At 63.6% G+C, this 17,209-nt stretch overlaps 1 protein-coding gene across 1 annotated transcript; it reads right to left on the bottom strand.

The window, feature by feature from the left end:
- Positions 1-1,099: 1,099 nt before the first annotated feature.
- Positions 1,100-10,120, bottom strand: GPR132 (G protein-coupled receptor 132). The gene is made up of 3 exons (XM_040256805.1): positions 10,048-10,120; positions 6,147-6,246; positions 1,100-3,167 (listed from the first exon to the last, which is right to left on the bottom strand). The coding sequence occupies exons 2-3, from the start codon at positions 6,151-6,153 to the stop codon at positions 2,056-2,058; spliced, it is 1,119 nt and encodes a 372-aa protein (XP_040112739.1). The 5' UTR covers positions 6,154-6,246; positions 10,048-10,120; the 3' UTR covers positions 1,100-2,055.
- Positions 10,121-17,209: the final 7,089 nt, after the last annotated feature.

The raw sequence follows: 17,209 nt of genomic DNA, 5'->3' as shown, positions 1-17,209 counted from the left end.
GACTGTAGCCTACCAGGCTCCTCTATCCTTGGAATTTTCCAGGCAGGAACACTGGAGTGAGTTGCCATTTCCTTCTCCAGGTATCTTCCCAACCCAGGGATGGAGCCCAGGTCCCCTGTATTGTAGGCAGATTCTTTATCATCTGAGCCACAGGGACGCGCAAGTGACCCCCAGAGGCTGGGGTGCAGACCGTCCTGGGAGGAGGGTTGCCTGGGAAGGCCTGGGATTGCAGACACCAGGAACTTTCCCCCAAACTGCCAAGGAAGTGGCATGAGGCTGCGAAGAAAAGGTATTAATGAAAATGATACACAACTGTCGTTCACTTTTTTAAAGCAGACTTTTGCAGCGACTGGGAAGCCAGAGCACAGTCGTGGGGTGCTCTCACAGGAACCGCATTTGTCACGGGCGCCACCACGCAGATGGTGACAGGTGCAGAGCAGGTGAGGGGTGAGTGATGAGTCAGGGGGCCGCTCCTCCCCTGGGACATGGAGGCCTGGCGGGCTGCAGTCCGTGGGGTCGCAAAGAGTCAGACGCAACCGAGCGACTGAATTGAACTGAACTGAACCTCCCCCGGGAGCCATACAGCACGGCTGTTGCTCCCTGTTGCCATCTGTTGGGGGTGGGCTTGTTGCCCCCAGAAGGATATGTCTCATCCTGTGCCCTGGAGTCTGTGGGCAGGACCTTGCTGGAAAATAGCTTCTGTCTAAGGGTGTAGCAATGAGCTCACCCTGGGTTATCCAGGGGAGCCCCAGGTCCAAAGAGACAGAGGAGAGACAGGGGGATGGCCTGGGGTGATGTGGCCACACCCAGGAAGCCAAGGATTTGTGAGCTCCAGAGGCCAAGCATGAGGTCTGGAGCCCAGGCCCCCAGGGCACCCCCACGCCTCGATTCAGACCTGCAGCCTGAAGGCTGGGAGATCCTGCGGTGATTAGTTACAGCAGCCCCAGGAACTCCTGTGTCAGCCTCGAGGGATAGCCCTGTGAACACTCCGGACTTTTCTAGAACCCGCCCATCAGCTGGAGAGCCGGGCACGCTCCCCTCCCCCAGCCTGGCCCTCCCCCGAGCCTGAGCAGTAAAATGACACTTCTGTACACGAGGGAGTTGGCACTGGCGTGTGCTCTCGTGGTTTTATTCCCAGACGCAGAATCACGCGTCTTAGGGTCTTTCACAGTGAAGCTCACCCACGACGCAGCCTTAGAGAAGCAGGAGCGGAATTTGACCCTGACACCACCTCGGAGCTGCGTGCAGTCAGCCCCCGCCGCTGACCCACTGAGGCTGGGGTTACAGGCCCTGCTACCAACGAGGACACGGAGGCAGCGCTGTGCCTGGCCTGGCCTGGCCCTCAGCAGCTCCGCCCCGACAGGGGAGCCAGGAAGCCTCTGTGCTGACAACTTGCCGGGTTCTTGGAGCCCTTGGGCGTGTCCCCTGCCTGGGGTGACCCTAGGCCCTCCCAGCCCACAGGCGTGCCTGCCATGCCCACACAGGGCTTCCTCCGGAGGCCACGTGGACTACACCCCACCTTGCGGTTCCCCCCAACCCCGCGGCTCCCCTCAGGGCCACAGTGCCGAGCTGTCCTAGCCAAGGGCCTGTGACCAGGGGTACAGTTTGCATGGACGACCCAGGGCAGAAGCAGAGATGCCCAGCCACGTACTCGCATCCAAGCGACGCTTGCAGAAAGGCTCAGGAAATAAAGTCATCACGCGGAGGCTGACAGGCAGCTCCCACACATGGCCTGTGCCAGCTGCCAGAGCACCAGGCGGGCACACGGCCTGTGCCAGCTGCCCTGCTGTGCGCTCACGGCGGACAGCGCCTGCCCGAGCGAGCGCTCCTGCTCGCTGTGTGCTTTTCCCGCGGCCAGCAGGCTCGCCCTTGCCCTGAGCGTGCTGCCACCTTCCCTGGGGCTTCTGTTCAGCCAGGACCCCCAGCGGCAGAGACTCCAGGGACCAGAAATTGGGGGCGAGTCGTTAAGAGGGGGCTCCCCAGCCGGCACCGTGGACACTGGCTAGCGGGCCCCAAGCAGCACCGGGTGGGCAGCCCTGGACTCCTGCGCTGGGCTCAGCAGGCCCCTTCGGCCAGCCCCTCTGGGGCTCCTGGCGATGGCCCTGGGGGGTGGACGGGCTCCAGGAAGGCGTAGCTGTTTGTGAGGGACAAGGGCGAGCGCGCCTCCTCCGAGTCCTTTGAGCACGTGAGCTTGGCGTTGTCTGTCTTCGCGGACCACTTTTTCCACCCCTTGTGGATCCTGCACACCTCCTGGTGTGTCTCTTCCGCGGCCAGCACGTAGATGATGGGGTCAGCCACGCTGTTCACGGTGGCCAGGCTCAGGAACGCCACGGAGGCCGTGTACAGGTGGATTTCAAAGGTGCACACACGGTCTTCGGCCCCTCTGTAGTAGGAAAAGGCAGCGGCTTTGATCAGGAGCACCAGGTGATAGGGGGCGAAGCAGACCAGGAAGATGGCCACGACCGCGATGGCCAGGAGCCTCACTTTGGCCTTCTGGGCGGCGCTCAGGCTGGTGCTCAGCTGGACGGTCCTGAAGATGCGCTGGTTGGTGATGGCGATGATGGACAGCGGGATGGCAAAGCCCACCGTGAAGCGTGCGTAGTAGTACCCGGCCACCCTGCGGTCCATCGGCAGCGTCTCGAAGCAGGTGTCGTTGTGCTCCATCCTGAACACCGGGGAGTGGACGAGCCCAACGAGAAGGAAGACCGCCGCGGAGACGAGGATGGCGGTCCTCTGGTGGCGGCGGCCCCGCGTCTCCAGCGCGTACACCACCGCCAGGAAACGGTCGCAGGAGACGCAGCACAGGAAGAGGATGCTGATGTACAGGTTGCAGAAGAAGACGTAGGCGGCCGCCTTGCAGGCCCAGGGGCTGAGCGGCCAGCGGTGCCCGTGCTGGATGTAGATGACCCAGAGCGGCAGGGTGCTGATGTAGAGCAGCTCGCAGAGCGCCAGGCAGAAGAGGTACACGGCCAGCACGTGGCCCCGGCGCGCCTGCAGCAGCGTGAGCCACGCCGTCAGGCAGTTGGCCGGCAGGCCCAGCACGCACACGCTGCTATACACGGTCACCAGGAGCACCCTGCTGTTGTTGAAGGGCACGTTGCACGTGTAGGGGGACACGCCCGGCGACAGGGTCCCCAGTGCAGGGCCGGTCTCCAGTGTGGTGTTTCCTACGGGGCACAGACAAGCGTGAGGGCAGGTGTGGCTGGGGAGCACGTGGACAGACCACCTGGAGCGACCCCCCGAGCACGTGGAGCCTTGCAGGGAGGGCCTGCAGACCCTCCCACAGACCGGCTTTCTATCCTGCCTCGCGGTCGCTGTGCGCTTACGTCTAGTGGGGCGTCACCCGGGGGCACTTCCTGAGCGGAGGGGGCCATCCTCCCAGGGGGAGGCGCTGACCTTTGGAGTCCCTGGGCAGGTGTCCTGACTCAAAACCCACACCCACCCTCCGTGGGTGGGCCCACATCCCCTCTGGTAACAGACGGGCAGAATCAGTCACGGAATATAAAACCAGCCCCGACAGCTTGGGCCTGGCCGTGTCCTCCATTGACGCAGGCACGCGGGGCAGTCGCCGCCGTCCGTCATCGCATGACGCCCCAGCCCACAGCACGCGCAGGGACCTAGAGACGCCAGGACGCCCAGCGCCCACACCCGCCACCCTCTTTCCTCCACCCCGTCGGCTCAGCCGCACTCTCACACCGTCCTTTGGAGGTGCCCCCGGGATCTGCGGGGCTCGTGCTGGGACCGTGCTGAGGCTGGTGGGTGGGCACAGGGAGCGGACACCCCCCGGGCTTTGGGGTCCCTGTTGGGAGCAGGAAGAACCTGAGCCTGGCCTCTGGAGGCACTGTCCGTGTAGAGGGCTGCTTCTCCAAGAGTGGACAGCGGAGACGGAGCAGCCCCTTGAGGTCAGTGGGAGCTTCTGGCGAGGGTGGCCCCGGTACCCAGCCAAGAGACTGGACAGTGGGCCGCACGGGGCGGGGTGGCCCCAGGGATGGTGTAGAACGTGGCTCTCGCTTCTGTAGCCTGGTGACCCCTGAGGCGTGAAGGCTTTTTGGTTACTTACAGTCGAGGTTGAAGACCCCTGGGCCCTTCCACAGGCCTTTCCAACAGCCAAAGAAACCTCACCTCATCCCAAAGCTGGCACGACCATGGGCACCTCGCCGTGGCCGGCCGCGAGGGCGGGAGGAGAGCCATGCTTCCCCAGTGGCTCAGCGGCAAAGAGCCCGCCCGCAGTGCGGGAGATGAGGGAGACCCGGGTTTCATCCCGGGGTCGGGAAGATCCCTGGAGGAGGACATGGCCACCCTCTTCAGTACTCTTGCTGGAGAATCCCAGGGACAGAGCCTGGAGAGCTACGGCCCATGGGGTTGCAAAGAGTCAGACACGCCTGTGTGACTGAGCACGGTGAGGGCGGGTGGCGAGCAGTGAAGCGGTGAAGGAGGCCGAAGGCCCATCGAGAAGGCCGCACGGCTGGCCCGGGGCAGTGGAGGCGACGGCCCCACAGTGTGACCCCAGAGTCCGACTGCGCCCTCATCCGTTTTCCCCTGTTCTTAAAATTCTAGCAAAATATACATAAGATAGAAGCGACGATCTTAACACTCCGTGCGTCCACTTCTGTGACACGAAGCGCCTTCACACTGTTGTACAGCCTTCACCACGTCCATCTCCAGAACTTTCTCATCTTGCAAAACTGAAACTCTGTCCTCATTTAACCCCCAGCCCCTCCTAGGAGTGCATGGTAAAGAATGTGGCCTTGGACATCCCCAGTGGCCCAGTGGTTGAGAGTCCACCGGCCCACGCAGGGGACACGGCCTCGGTCCCGGGCCTGGGAAGATGGCACGTGCGGCTGAGCAGCGAGGCCCGGGGGCCACACGTACTGAGCCCACTCTGGAGCCTGTACCCCGCAACTAGAGGGGCCCACACAGCAGCCAAAGAGAGAGGACGAGTAAGATCACAGAGAGAATGTGTCCTGGGACTGGGTACTGCACCCTCAGGGCCCCGGTCAGAGCACCCTTCCTTCTCAGGGCAGCTCAGAGTCACTGCGTGGCTGGGCCACAGGCACGCCTCCACTGCCCTGGCCTTCTCCACACCTGCGTTCACTTCCTTTGAGCGCGTACTGCCGGCTCGTGTGATGAGCCCCTCGGTAGCTTTCTGAGGACCCTCCAGACGGCTCCACGGCAGCTGCTCCCTTTTCCGTCTCCGCATCCTCAGCCACGCTTGGTCTTTCGGTTTTGGCAGTGGCCATCCGGACGGGCGTGACTCGGTGCCTTCTCTGGGGCCCCGTCCCCCGCCCTAACCCCCTGGGACGTGGGTTTCATTCCATGTGCAGACGGAGGGTGTGGCCAAGGCACCAGACCCAGGCATCAGTTCCCCACACGAGAGCCGGCAGCATCCAGCATGGGGGCCGGAGGTGCGTCGGGAGCAGCTGCCGGGAGGGCGCTTCTCAGGCGGGAAGCAGCTGACACCTACCTTGGCCCAAGCTGGTCTGGCCCGGACCGACTGTCCCCTCTGGTTGGACAAGTCCTCCACGAGCCAGCGGCCCACCGCCGGGACCGCAGCGTCGCCCTGGGTCCACCCCAGTGCCAACCCTGTCTTCCTACCCCTCGGGGGGCAGAGTGTGAGGGCTCCCGAAGCCCAGGTGCAGGCTCAGGTGAGGCCTGTGGGCTCCTTCCGACTCCCAGGTCCCCCACCAACTGCCCGCCCTCGAGGGTGCCCCCTGGACTCAGCATAGTTCAGTCACACACTGCCTGCTGGGGCCACGTGGACAGCACATGGGGCCCCATCTTCGCCTGCCCACGCCGCATCCCTGCCCCCAGCCATCTGGCGACCTCACCTGGGCACACGGGCGAGAGCGTGCCCCTGCCCCGGGGTCACTCAGAGGACCTGAGCTCCTGGGAAAGGAGCCTTCTGGGCTGGGCAGACGAGCCCCGGGAGACAGAGAGGCAGGCTCTGCGGGGGCCCAGGCCCCTCACAGGGTGGGCGCCTCTGGCTTTACTGCCTCCGGGTTAGTTTTTATTTTGAGAAGTCTCCTTTTGCATGCTAATTTTTGAAGCAATTATTGCTGTTATGAGACCACGTACATTGTAGAAAAATTCCCACGGGCTCCCTCCTAAAGGTTCCGAGTCAAAGGAGGCCCGAGTGGGGCTCTCACCTGGCATGTCGCAGGCTCTGGGCTCAGGGCCGGGCGGCAGTGCCCGTCACACGGCAGAGATGGGGCTGTGGAGACGTTCGCTCCCAGAGTGTAAAGTGACCTGGAGCAAGAGTGGGCAGAAATTGCTTTAGGGAAATCAGATTAAGTCATAAATCAAGCTGTTTGACAAATGGTTAGTGAGCATTTGTTACATGCCAAGTCTTGTATTTCGGCCTTCCCTAGTAGCTCAGATGGTAAAGCGTCCGCCTGGAATGCAAGAGACCTGGGTTCAATCCCTGGGTGGGGAAGGTTCCCTGGAGGAGGAAATGGCACCCACTCCAGTATTCTTGCCTAGAAAATCCCATGGACAGAGGAGACGGGTGGGTCACAGTCCATGGGGTAGCAATGAGTCAGACACGACTGAGCAATGAAACAAGTCTTGTGTTTATCCTGTGGGATACAACAGCAGAGTTTTAACATAGAAAGAACTCCCACAAATCAACAAAACTAAGTGTCAAAGCTGATCATTCACAAAAGTGAAAACACCTCAACAGAAAGAACACTCAACTCCGCTCATACGGTCAAAAAAAGGTGAATGTGAAACAACCACACATCAATCTTTTTCTCGCCCGTGAGACTGGCACAGAGAAAGGACTTCAGCTCTTAGTACTGGGCAGTGAGCGTGGAAGTGGGCTCCTCCACGCTAGGGACAGGGGCATAAATGGGCACAGAGGCTTCCCAGTGCAATCAGGCAACGCTCCTCAAAAGTCTTCCATGCGCTTAACTTTTGACGGGGTGAAATCCTTTCCAGGAGTTCTCCTGGTGAAGCAGCTACCTGAGGTTCCAAGTGCATGGGCTGCCCCCCTGTGAAAGGGACTGGGAGCCCAGCCCAGGGCAGGGACGGGCAGGCTCCATCCAGGGTGCTGGTCGAAGGGGCGGCATCCCGGCCCCCACCCCTGCTTCCTTCCTGAACCAGAGAGCCCCTAGCATGGGCCCCATCAGCAGCCAGAGGGTCCGAGGTAGGGTCTTCCCCGCCGGCCTGGAGCCCAGCCCCCACCCCCTGGGGAGCCGGCGGCTGAAGGCCCCTCCCGCCCCCCCGCACCAGGAGGGGTTGTCTGTGATGCCAGCAGGCGAGCTAACCAGAAATAACAGGAAACCAAGCTGTTTCCCTGAAACTGCATAAAGTTCATCAGCTTAGAAAGAGTATAAGCAAGACCTTGAAAATACAGACAAAGGTGAGATGCAGGAAAGAGTCGAGAAACACCGTTGACATTCTGAAACGGATGTCCTGACCAACTGATGGGTGTGGGTCTGGGGGTCCCTGGGTCTCCCTGTCCATCCCCTCACTCACCACCGTGCTCAGCCAATGAAGGGGGGCTGAGCCCAACAAAGGGGGCTCCGGGAAGGTGGGTGTCCACTGAGGGTGGCCCACGTGAGCTGCAGTTGTGTGTGTGTGGGGGTGCCAACCCACCTAGGAGCTGTCAGGACGCCCCTGAACCACAAGAGCCCAGGAGGAGACCCCCAGCCCCGCCCTGGGTGAGGGGCCAGTCCCTTTGCAAGAACTGAGATTTGGGAAAGCTGGGGGGGGTGGTCCCTCCCCAAAGGCAGCCCCATCAGCTCCTCCCTGAACGGCTGGGAGCAGAGGTGGACCACTGTCTCTAGAAGTCACTTCTGCAAAAGCCAGAGGAAGTGGCCCAGCTGACAGTGTGCGTCCCCCAGCAGGGGCGAGGCCTGCGGGCAGAGGTCTGTACAGAGAGCGCAGACTGGCCGAGGCGGGGGGCGTCTGGGCCCTGCCTGGCGCGCCCCCCGCCCCGCCCTCCTGTGCAGACAGCATGGACTCTGGGTCTGGGGCGGCAGCCGTGACTGTCAGCTGCCCTCGTCTGCCTGGACTGGCGGGTGGCGGGGGTCGTGTTGGGAGGAGCGGGGCGGGGGCGGGAATACTGCACAAGGCCTGGGCCAGGGCGGCCAGCGGCTGGGCTGGCCCTACCCCCACGGCGCAGTCCTGCCCTGCCCAGGCCCGGGGGGTCCTGCCTCTCCACCCACGTCCGGGCCGTTTGCCCCGCAGAGCCTGGCCCGTCCCTGGGCTCGCCCGGGCCGTTCCACCCCTCCACACACACCTGGCTTCAGGTCTCCGCCCCTGGCTTCTCTGGGGTCTCTGGACCCGGTGGCCTGGCCGCCTGCTGCTTCCTCTCGTGTCCTCGGTCCTGTGCGTCTGCCCCACCCCATGAGCTGAGCGACCCGAGAGGGGGCCGTGTGTCTGCTCCACCTCAGCATGACCCAGGTTGTCCCTGGTTGGCAGCCAGGACACCGCCCAGCCCGCCCAGGGGGGCGGTGGACTGTCCCCCCCAGCATCTGATCCCCGCCTGCCCCAGAGGGCCCTGGCCCCTCCCCACCCACAGCTGGGGCTCTTGAGGGTGGGGGTCGGGAGGCCTGGGTCCCCCCTTGTTCTCCCAGAGTCGGGTGCTTAGAGGGACACATCCAACCCCCCCTGTTCTTCCCTGCCCTCACCAGCATCCCGTCCACCTCAGGAGACCCACGGGTGGTCCCAGCTGTGGGGGACATAGAGTGACAGACCCCACAGGAGGCTTTAGGAAGATAGCCAGCCTGGGCCTGGTGGGCTTGGAGTCCCTGGTCTGTGCTCTTAGGAGGGGTGGGGGCCACGGTAGCCACAGGCCGCGGGGTGGGTGGCCTGGGTCAGCCTGAGGCTCCTGCTCTCGGCTTCCAGCAGCCGTGGATGCCGGCCCTGTCCCTGCCAGCCCTGGGCACCACCCCGGCAGCTGCACATCCTGGGAGGGCCCACAGAACCCCCTGGAGGGAGAGACACGACCGGGAGGGACCCGGCCCGCAGAGCGATCCCCGGATGCGCCATGGCCCGTGGGTGCCTCGCGTCCCTCCCTTTATTGGGAACACACGTTGAAAGATTTGACTCTGGAGCTTTCTAAACATGCACCGCCAAAGCGCCAACGACCCGCCCGCCCACGGGCCTCACCTCCCGGTTCCCGTCACACATCGTGGAACCCGGTCGTGTTGGCTGATGGCCTGTCCTGTGGCCGCCCTGCAGCGCCTTTGCCCAATTTGCACCTTTGCCCCTCTTGCCTCAGCTGGAACTTTCAGGTCATTTCCATCTCCTACCCCCGCCTCGTCACGCCAGCGCGCTGACTTCATTTCTGTCTGCCCGCAGCTTACACTTCGGGGCGGGACCTCCCGATTGGGGCCTGGAGCTCGGGCGAGCTCACCGCTCTCAACAAGCGGCCCGGCCTCTCCAGCCCCGGGTGTCCGTCTTCCCTGCTCCCCTTCAGGAAGGCTTGCACCTGCATCTCCCCGACGGCTGGTGAGGTCGGACAGCCCCTCCCTGTTCATGGTCTCCGGAGGCGTCTATGTTGCCCAACTCTGCCTGGAGGGTCCCCTAAAACGTCACCCTGTCGCTGCCCAGGTGGGGATGGTGGGAAGCACCCGGTCCTCAGCAGCCAAAGCTTCAGCCCTCCATTCCCGGCAGACATCCCAGGACCCCGCACTGTGCCCAGTGCTGGACCCCATCCCAAGGGGCCAGCCAGCCACCCAGCCAGCAGGGCCCCCTGTCTTGTGGTCCCTCCTCACACCCACAAGCCCACGGCCCCACCAGCTCCAGGAGGCCAGGGCGGCAGTGCCCTGCTCCCACCCGCCAGCACCCCCAGGGCAGCAGCAAGCACATGTCCTCTGGGGGGCCGGGAGCCTCCCCACAGTGGAGCCAGGCCCCCGCACCTGCTTCCCTCCGCCGGGCCTGGAACTCCCAGGCTCCTTCCCAGGCCCCCTGGTGCCCTGGGGTCTCTCTCAGTGAAGGACCCCAGTTAAGACCCTCCTCCGAGCCCCCACGTTCATGCCGAGGAGCCACTTCTGCTTTCAGCCCCCGACCCCGACGCTCCCGCGGGAGCCCAGGACTCACCCGGGCCCACAGCCTTGCGCTCCTCTCTGCAGGCGTGGCTGAGCGCTTTCAGGAAGTAGCAGCAGTGTCTGTAGAACTCCCAGAAACTAAACCGCAAACAGAGCAAGACCGGGAGGTGGGCCAACCGGCCGAGGCGTCTTCTCGCAGGCGGTGAGACGGTGGCCTCGTCACTTTCCTGAAAACGGATCCAGGGCCGCTTCTGCTCACGCTTCTGGCAACACTCAGAGCTGCTTTCACTCAGGACTTCCCTGGCAACTGGGCCAGACGTCGGGCCAGCTGGCGTGAGCTGCAGGGACCTACTGAGCCCAGACAGCATCGCTGCATCCCCAGGCGGGGACCCCCAGGAGCCCCTGCGCTCAGGCCTCGGAGGCCTCCCGGGCTGGTGGGCGCAGAGCAGAGCTGCCAGGAGGCCTCGCCCCCAGGCACTCGAGGGGCGCGGGGAGCCGGGCTGCCCCCAGGCACTGCCCCACGGGCCCAGGACAGAACCCAGCCCCAGGCCCCTGTCTGGCCCCATCCTGGGGAGGGCCCTGCAGGAAAGGCCAGCGTGCCCTGTGCTGGGCCCTGGGCCTCGGCGCTGTCCCTGAGCACTGTTCCTGAGTCCCCGGACGCCCTGGAGCCGAGCCTAGCCAGGCCGGGGGGCGCCCGCGGGTGAGTTTCCCTTGAGGGGTCCATGGGATCCCCCAGGAAGCCAGGGTCCACTCGGGAAGGCAGGGCTTGCAGGACCCTAGCCTGACACACACACCAGTGTCCTCGGAAGATGGTGAGCCGCAGTTGACCCACCCCCTCGCTTGGTCACCCTGGGCTGGATCTGGGCTTTGAGGTGAGGCACAGGGGGCCCTCCCTGCACCGCTCACTGTGGTCCCAGCTCTCCAGCCCAGCTCAGGGATGGGCCCCCTAACCTTTGTGGGCCACCTGTCCCCAGCAGCAAGGCGGCAGGTGGAACCAAGGCGCCTGCCCAGCGTGTCTAGGACTGGGGGCCCCAGGAGGGCAGGCGCCCACTTGCCACTTTTCCTCAGACGTTGCCTTGCAGTTGGAGGCTGGCTCCCTCTCAGCAACCTCCCCACCCAGAGTGGTCTCTCAGGGGGGTCCCAGAGTGCCTGGGGAGCTGGGTGTGGGGAGCCTGCGAATCTGGGCATAAGACTCACCTCAGCCCCCCGACAGCTGCCCAGGGGCGATGGCGTCGACCACAGGCCACTGCCAAGGGTGCCACCCACCACCCAGGGGCACAGGCCCAGACGAGCAGTCTGCAGCGGAGCCATGGCTTGGCGGTTCTTGGCGCCTCCTCGGGGTCTGAGGACCTAGGGCCTCAGCAGGAGCAGAGCCCGCTTCAGGGCCGTGGGCCAGTGCCCTCGGGGATGCGGGGGGGACAGTTGTCATCGCGGGGCAGCCTGGGCCCTCCCGGGACTGCTGCGTCTGTGGCCCCCTGGAGGCGCCGCCTGTTCCCGGCTGCTGTGCCCCCAGCGGACGGGCTCGGGCCGCCATTCCCCTGGGCTGTGGCCGTAGGGTCAAGGAGGGCAGCCTAGTTCTCCCTTGGGTTCCTCAGGGGGCCTGGGAAGGGAGCCAGGCCCCGAGGAGCTGGGGGCTGCGTCCAGCGCGACTCCCTGCCAGCGAGGCAGGCGTGGGCAAAGGGGTTTTGGTGGAGCCAGGGGCCTGGTGCATTTCCTGAAGGCTGAGTATCTTGCAGGCAGGATAAAGGGGCACGCTGCAACCCATTTTCTCAACATGCCCAGGGGCCGCTCAAGTAGAGGCCACTAGCTCCCGGGGTCCCTCCTTCCACCAGGCAGCCACCCCGATTCCGTCTGCAGCATCACGCCACCTCCTCATGACAGGGGAACGTTACTCGCTGTTTTAAGTGGGTCGTACAGTCACAGATTCAAACCTGAAAAGACACAGGGGGGCAGGTGGTGGCGACCCCCTGGGCACCGTCCGGACGCCTGCCGGAGAGCCCGCTCCAGGCCACGGGTCTCTGCTCCCCTCACAGCCTTGGAAGGCTTTATAGGGAAAGGAGGGGGTCCTGACGGCCCGAGTGACCACCACCCACACCAGCGCCAAGACTTCTAGACCAGCTTCATGCCTGTGAGCAGAATCGGACCCCTGGCTCAGCGCCGCAGTCCCCTGCAGAGCCTCTGCGTGCCCTGCCCACCCTCCTCGGCCCCGACCGCCGGCCGGTGGTGCCAGGTGGCTCACGGCGGGCACAGCGCCCCCGGCAAGCGTGCCTGGTTGATGTCGGGCGTCTAGGTGGCCCCGCTCGGAAGCAGCGCTCCCCGACATCCACTTCCTGAGGTGGCCTGGCCGGCTGCCCCTGACATGTTGCACATCCGAGGTGTGCCTGACTGGGCGTTCCCCGAGGCGTTTGCCGTGCTCCCGCACTGCGGGCTTCCCGGGTCTGGGAGGTGGGTCTGAAGCCCCGGCCGCTTCAGTCAGCGTTTCTGGCGCTGGGACCCCCGTCATGAAGGCATGCCTGGAGTCTCGCCCCCCACCCTGGAGCTGAACCTCCCACTCCCCCCTCCAGGGCGGCCTCCGCACTGGGTCTTTCAAGTGGTGACTTTCCCATCACGTGGTGTCTCTGTCTGTGATGGTAGCAGCAAGCCTGGGGGGGGGCGGTTAGGGAGCTGGGCCCTCCCTGCTCCCCCAGCCAAAGGGCAGCAAACCACCTCCTGCCGCAGCTGAGATGTTGGACTCTTTCTCACTATCTCTCCCTGAGTATCACTAGGGGCTCAGAGATTTTTACCGCGGCAGAGACAGCAAAATCTACCATGAGAACCACTTTCAAGGGAACACTGCCGTGACCAGCACCCTCACGCTGCTGTGTGACCGTCCACGTCGTCTATCCCCAGGACGCTCGTCTCCCCAAACAGAAGCCCTGTCCCCACTGAGCCCGGCTCCCCCGCCATCCTGCTCTCTGTCTCTGTGGGCCTGACTGCTCCAGGGACCCCTGACGAGTGGACTCTCCCAGGAGCATCCTTTTGTGACGGGCCTGGTTCACTCGGCATGAGGTCCTCAAGGCCTGCCCACCCGGAGCAGGTGTCAGACATCACTGCCCGTGCGGCTGAGTTCTGTGCCACCGCGTGGCTGGACCGCGTCTGTCTACCCGTCACCCATCCGTGGATGCGTGGGCTGCCTTGTAACACTGTTGAGAACGGGAGTGTGCAGGACTCGGGGTTTTCATATCTTCGGTGTGTCTCCCCCGTCGACTTCAGTTGTTGCCCTTGAGGACCCTCAAGTTGTCCCAGACTCGCTGGACCCTCTGCCCCGCCTCTGTGGGGGTGGTTGCCTGCCCCGTCTCTTCAGCCTTGTTCTTGCGCTACGTTCTGCCCCTCCGTCTCCACGCAGCCCCTGCCTGGAGCGGGCCCTGCTGCCTCGTGGGAGTCAGTCTGTCTGTGCCACCCCTGACCCACTGCTGAGATGACCGCTTTTTCTTCTTCCAGAAAGTCTGCCAGGCTGTCCTGACTGCTGGCCGCTGCCCACCCCCAGCTCTTCAGCCTCACTGATGCTGTGTCACCGAATCGGGGGCTGGGGAGGGGAAGCGGGGGCTCCGGGGCTTCCTCGGGACTTGGTGCTTTTCACAAGGGCCCAGGAGTTCCCCAGCGCCTCCCAGAGAAGGGGCTTTCAGGGTGGTTTCAGAGAGAGCTTCCTCGGGAGAGAAGAGGCTGTGAACGAAAAGGGGCTTTACAGAAGTTGTCATCCCAGGAGCTTGGTGATTCTGAAACTCATTACCAGCCCATCTTCCTCTGACCGGGGCGCACTCTGAATGTGAATCATGGGTTGCGGGTCCAACAGAGGTAAAGTGTGTTCCAGATCAGCCCAGAACAGGCTACCCATCACCCCAGAAACCCCAGACATGCTGCGCATGTGGGGTTCTCTCTCTCTCTCTCTCCCTCAGCTGGCCCAGCCGCTTCCACGGCCTTGGGAAACCAGGTGCCTTGTCTCTTGGTCAAAAATGGCTACTTGAGCTCCAGGCTTCACATCTGCATTCCAGGTGTTGGGAAGGAAGGAAGTAGAGGAGAGTGGGGCCCCTCCTCTTTGAGGAGATGCACCAGAATCCCCAAACAGTGCTGCTGGTCCCACCTCCTCGAGAATGCAGAGCTGTGGTCATGCCTGGCTGGGGGGATGGCTGGCAAATGTGGTCTTTGATTTCACGGTGCCCACTGACCCTGGGTGCCGTTACCAAACAAGAAGAGCTTCAGAGTATGGGGGGGCGTGCTGCCTCAGGCACACATGCTCACCAGCTTCTCTTCCACTTGGCGAAGGCAGGTCCCAGACAGGTGGGCGGGATGCATGCTGGCCAGATCCAGGGACGAAACTGCCCCCAAATGAGAAGAGGGTCCAGAGTGGGGTTGATCTGGAAGGAAGAGGGAGGAGCTTGGAGAGCAGAAGCTGGGAGAGGGAGCCTGGGGGACCGACGAGGAGGGGAGATGGAGGGGAGTGGGGCCCGTGGGGCAGCTCCTCCTAAGGAAGCTTCCTCCCCCCGGAAACCCCAGGAGACCCACTGCCCAGAGCCTGCGAAGCAGGGTCCTCATGGAGAACCCAAACCTTTAGTCCCCGTGGCTCTGGCCCAGCAGCTTAACAGGCCTTGCTAGACTCCATCTCCATCGAAAGAATGTTGCTCCTCCCAGGGAAGCTAAAGATGGCAAACAACGTTACTGTTCTCTCCAGAATTTCCAGAATGACCCATCCACTTGTCAGAAGAAAGCGTCAAGCATGCTTTGCCTGTCGGTATTTTGGGAACCCAGGATCACCAGTGTCTGTTGGGGGCACCAGAGGGTTCCGGCCACGGGTCAGGGTCACCGGCCACAGACTCCTGCTCTGTGACAGGCCCTCCCGCTCTGTGTGTCTGTCCCCCTGGCCCACAGGCCCTGGGGGCCGTGGGTTTGCACCCTACTCTCTTTGGTCCCTGAGTCCACTCATCCCTTGTGCATACACCCCACGAGAGGAAACCATTCTCTAAAGACTATGCTCGAGACTTCCCTGGTAGTCAGTGGCTAAGACTGTGCTCCCAATACAGGGGGCCCGGGTTCGATCCCTGGTCGGGGAATTGATCCTACATGCTGCAACTAAAGATCCCACATGCCTTGAGGAAGAACAGAAATCCTGACTTGAGTGCAGAATTCAGACCTGGCACAGCCAAAGAAAGAAAGGATTTTTGTTTTTCTTAAAAAGACTGAGCTCACATCCAGCCTCTGGACAGGAAGAATTATTCTTGGGAGGGTGAAAAGGGAAACTGAAACTTGGAGGACCAGAGGTTTGGAAAGTAGCAAGACTTTCTCCTTCACACAGAAAAAAAGAGAAACAAACAGCTGTTGGGGAGGACACGGCTACTGGGGCACAGAACAGCAAGGCTTCAGAAGAAAGCGGGTGGCTGTCCCCCAGCCCTGGCGCAAGACAGGTGGGGACCGCAGGCCACTGCCCCAGGGCAGACAGACTTGGCTCTAAATAGAACCCCAGTGAGAGAGTCTGCAAGGCCATGAAGTTAATAGAAGAATGTGCAGGAGGGTGCCTTGGCAGCCTGGCCAGAGAAGGACATTAAAAGTGTCCAAAAGCACTACATGAGGGGAAAAAAAGGGAAGAGTCTGGCAATATCAACAGTGAGGCTTTCTGTGCAGCCAAGGATGCCCGGCCCGAGTTCACACGTGAGGCCAGAACAGGAGAGCACAGGCGCCGAGATGAGCAAGAGCTCACACTGAGGCCACTCGAGGCCTCCTGCGGGTGGGGACAGGCACGCGAGGGGCACAGGCGCTGAGAGGAACAAGAGCTCATGCTGAAGGCACACGAGACCTCCTGCGGGTGGGGACGGCACGCCAGGGGGACGGGCGCCGCTTGGACGTGGCTCTGGCCACTCCCACCCAGGCCATCATGTGTCCAGGCACCCCGAGCGTGATCGCTGGCGTGTCCACACGCCCTGAGCATGGTCCCTGGCCTCCCCAGGGAGGGAGCCTCAGGAGGCAGAGCCCTGGTGGACAGTACTCAGCGCGGCCAGCTGGGGACCCCCAGGCAGCCCAGCTAGCGCATGGTCACCCGGCCAGGGCTGCCTCCCCAGGACTTGGGGCGGCGACTGGTGAGTCAGTCGCACGGCAGCAGGAGCAGGCTGTTCGCTTCAGCAGCAGCTGTTTAATCAAGAGCCTACTGCGCACGAGGTCCAAGCAGGGGCACAACAGACCCCGCCCACCGTCAGGGACCCCACTATCCCTCAGGGCCCCCCGCCCCGAGCACGGCCCAGACCCGGCGGCAGCCCTGTGGCCCCGCGCCCCCCAGGACTGCGGCCCTTGGGCCCTGACCCACCCTCAGCAGCCCTTGGGGACCGCCCGCTTTGCCTCAGAGTCCCAGGACCCAGGGAGGGTCTCAGAGGTCAGGGCCTCCTCAGGGGGCACAGCGGGACGGCCTCTGCCCAGCAGAAGCACAGGTGTGTGTGGCCGGTCGCCTCCCCTGGGGCTAGGCAGATGCCGAGAGGCGGCCTGGAGCCCCTCTTCAGGCCGGGGGCGCTGTGGCCGGGAGTCCGCCTCCTTTCCTGGCCACTACTCCCAGGCTCACTTGCTGTCAAAGGTCAGCCGCAGACGGCAGGCCTCCGCTGAGATCAGGAGCCTCCCCCTGCCCGGATCCTTGCCTCAAGGCCCCCTGTGAGCCTCAGTTCCTTGCAGCCCAGGGTCCCCAACCCGGAGGTTTTGTCCCCAAGGACACTGAGCCTCCCTGGAGGTGGTGTTGGGTTTCCTCCCTGGGCCGGGGCTGCTGCTGGAGGCTAGGGATGGTGCCAAGCACCCCTAACGCCCAGGAAGGACAGGGCCCTTCAGCACAGAGAAGCTTCCAGCCCCAAATGTCAGCAGGGCCGCCGGGGGGGGACCCCGATGCCACCGCTTGACAGAGGCTGCCCGGTAGCCCTGCCCAGAGGGGACCCCCTGACCCACTGCCGCCCCAGGCTCTGGGGAGGCCCTCAGAGGTGCCAGGAGGGCGGGCGGGCAGGAACATGCAGTGAGCCCTGCGCTGCCCCGCAGGCTGCAGGCTGCTGGCCCTCCGCACCTGTCACCCTCTCTACTAAGTGAGAAGCCTAAGTGATCTTGGAGGGGAGCATCTGGGGGCGCTAGACCCAGGCTCTCCCCCGCCCCCCACGGACGCAGCAGAGACAGTGGCCCCACGTGGAAAAACACCTCGGCTGGCGTGCGAGCCACTG

Source organism: Oryx dammah, unplaced genomic scaffold, assembly GCF_014754425.2.
Source record: "Oryx dammah isolate SB20612 unplaced genomic scaffold, SCBI_Odam_1.1 HiC_scaffold_16, whole genome shotgun sequence".
Taxonomy (NCBI): Eukaryota; Metazoa; Chordata; class Mammalia; order Artiodactyla; family Bovidae; genus Oryx; species Oryx dammah.
Note: the sequence above shows the minus strand (reverse complement) of the source record. Positions and strands in the feature narration are given on the sequence as shown.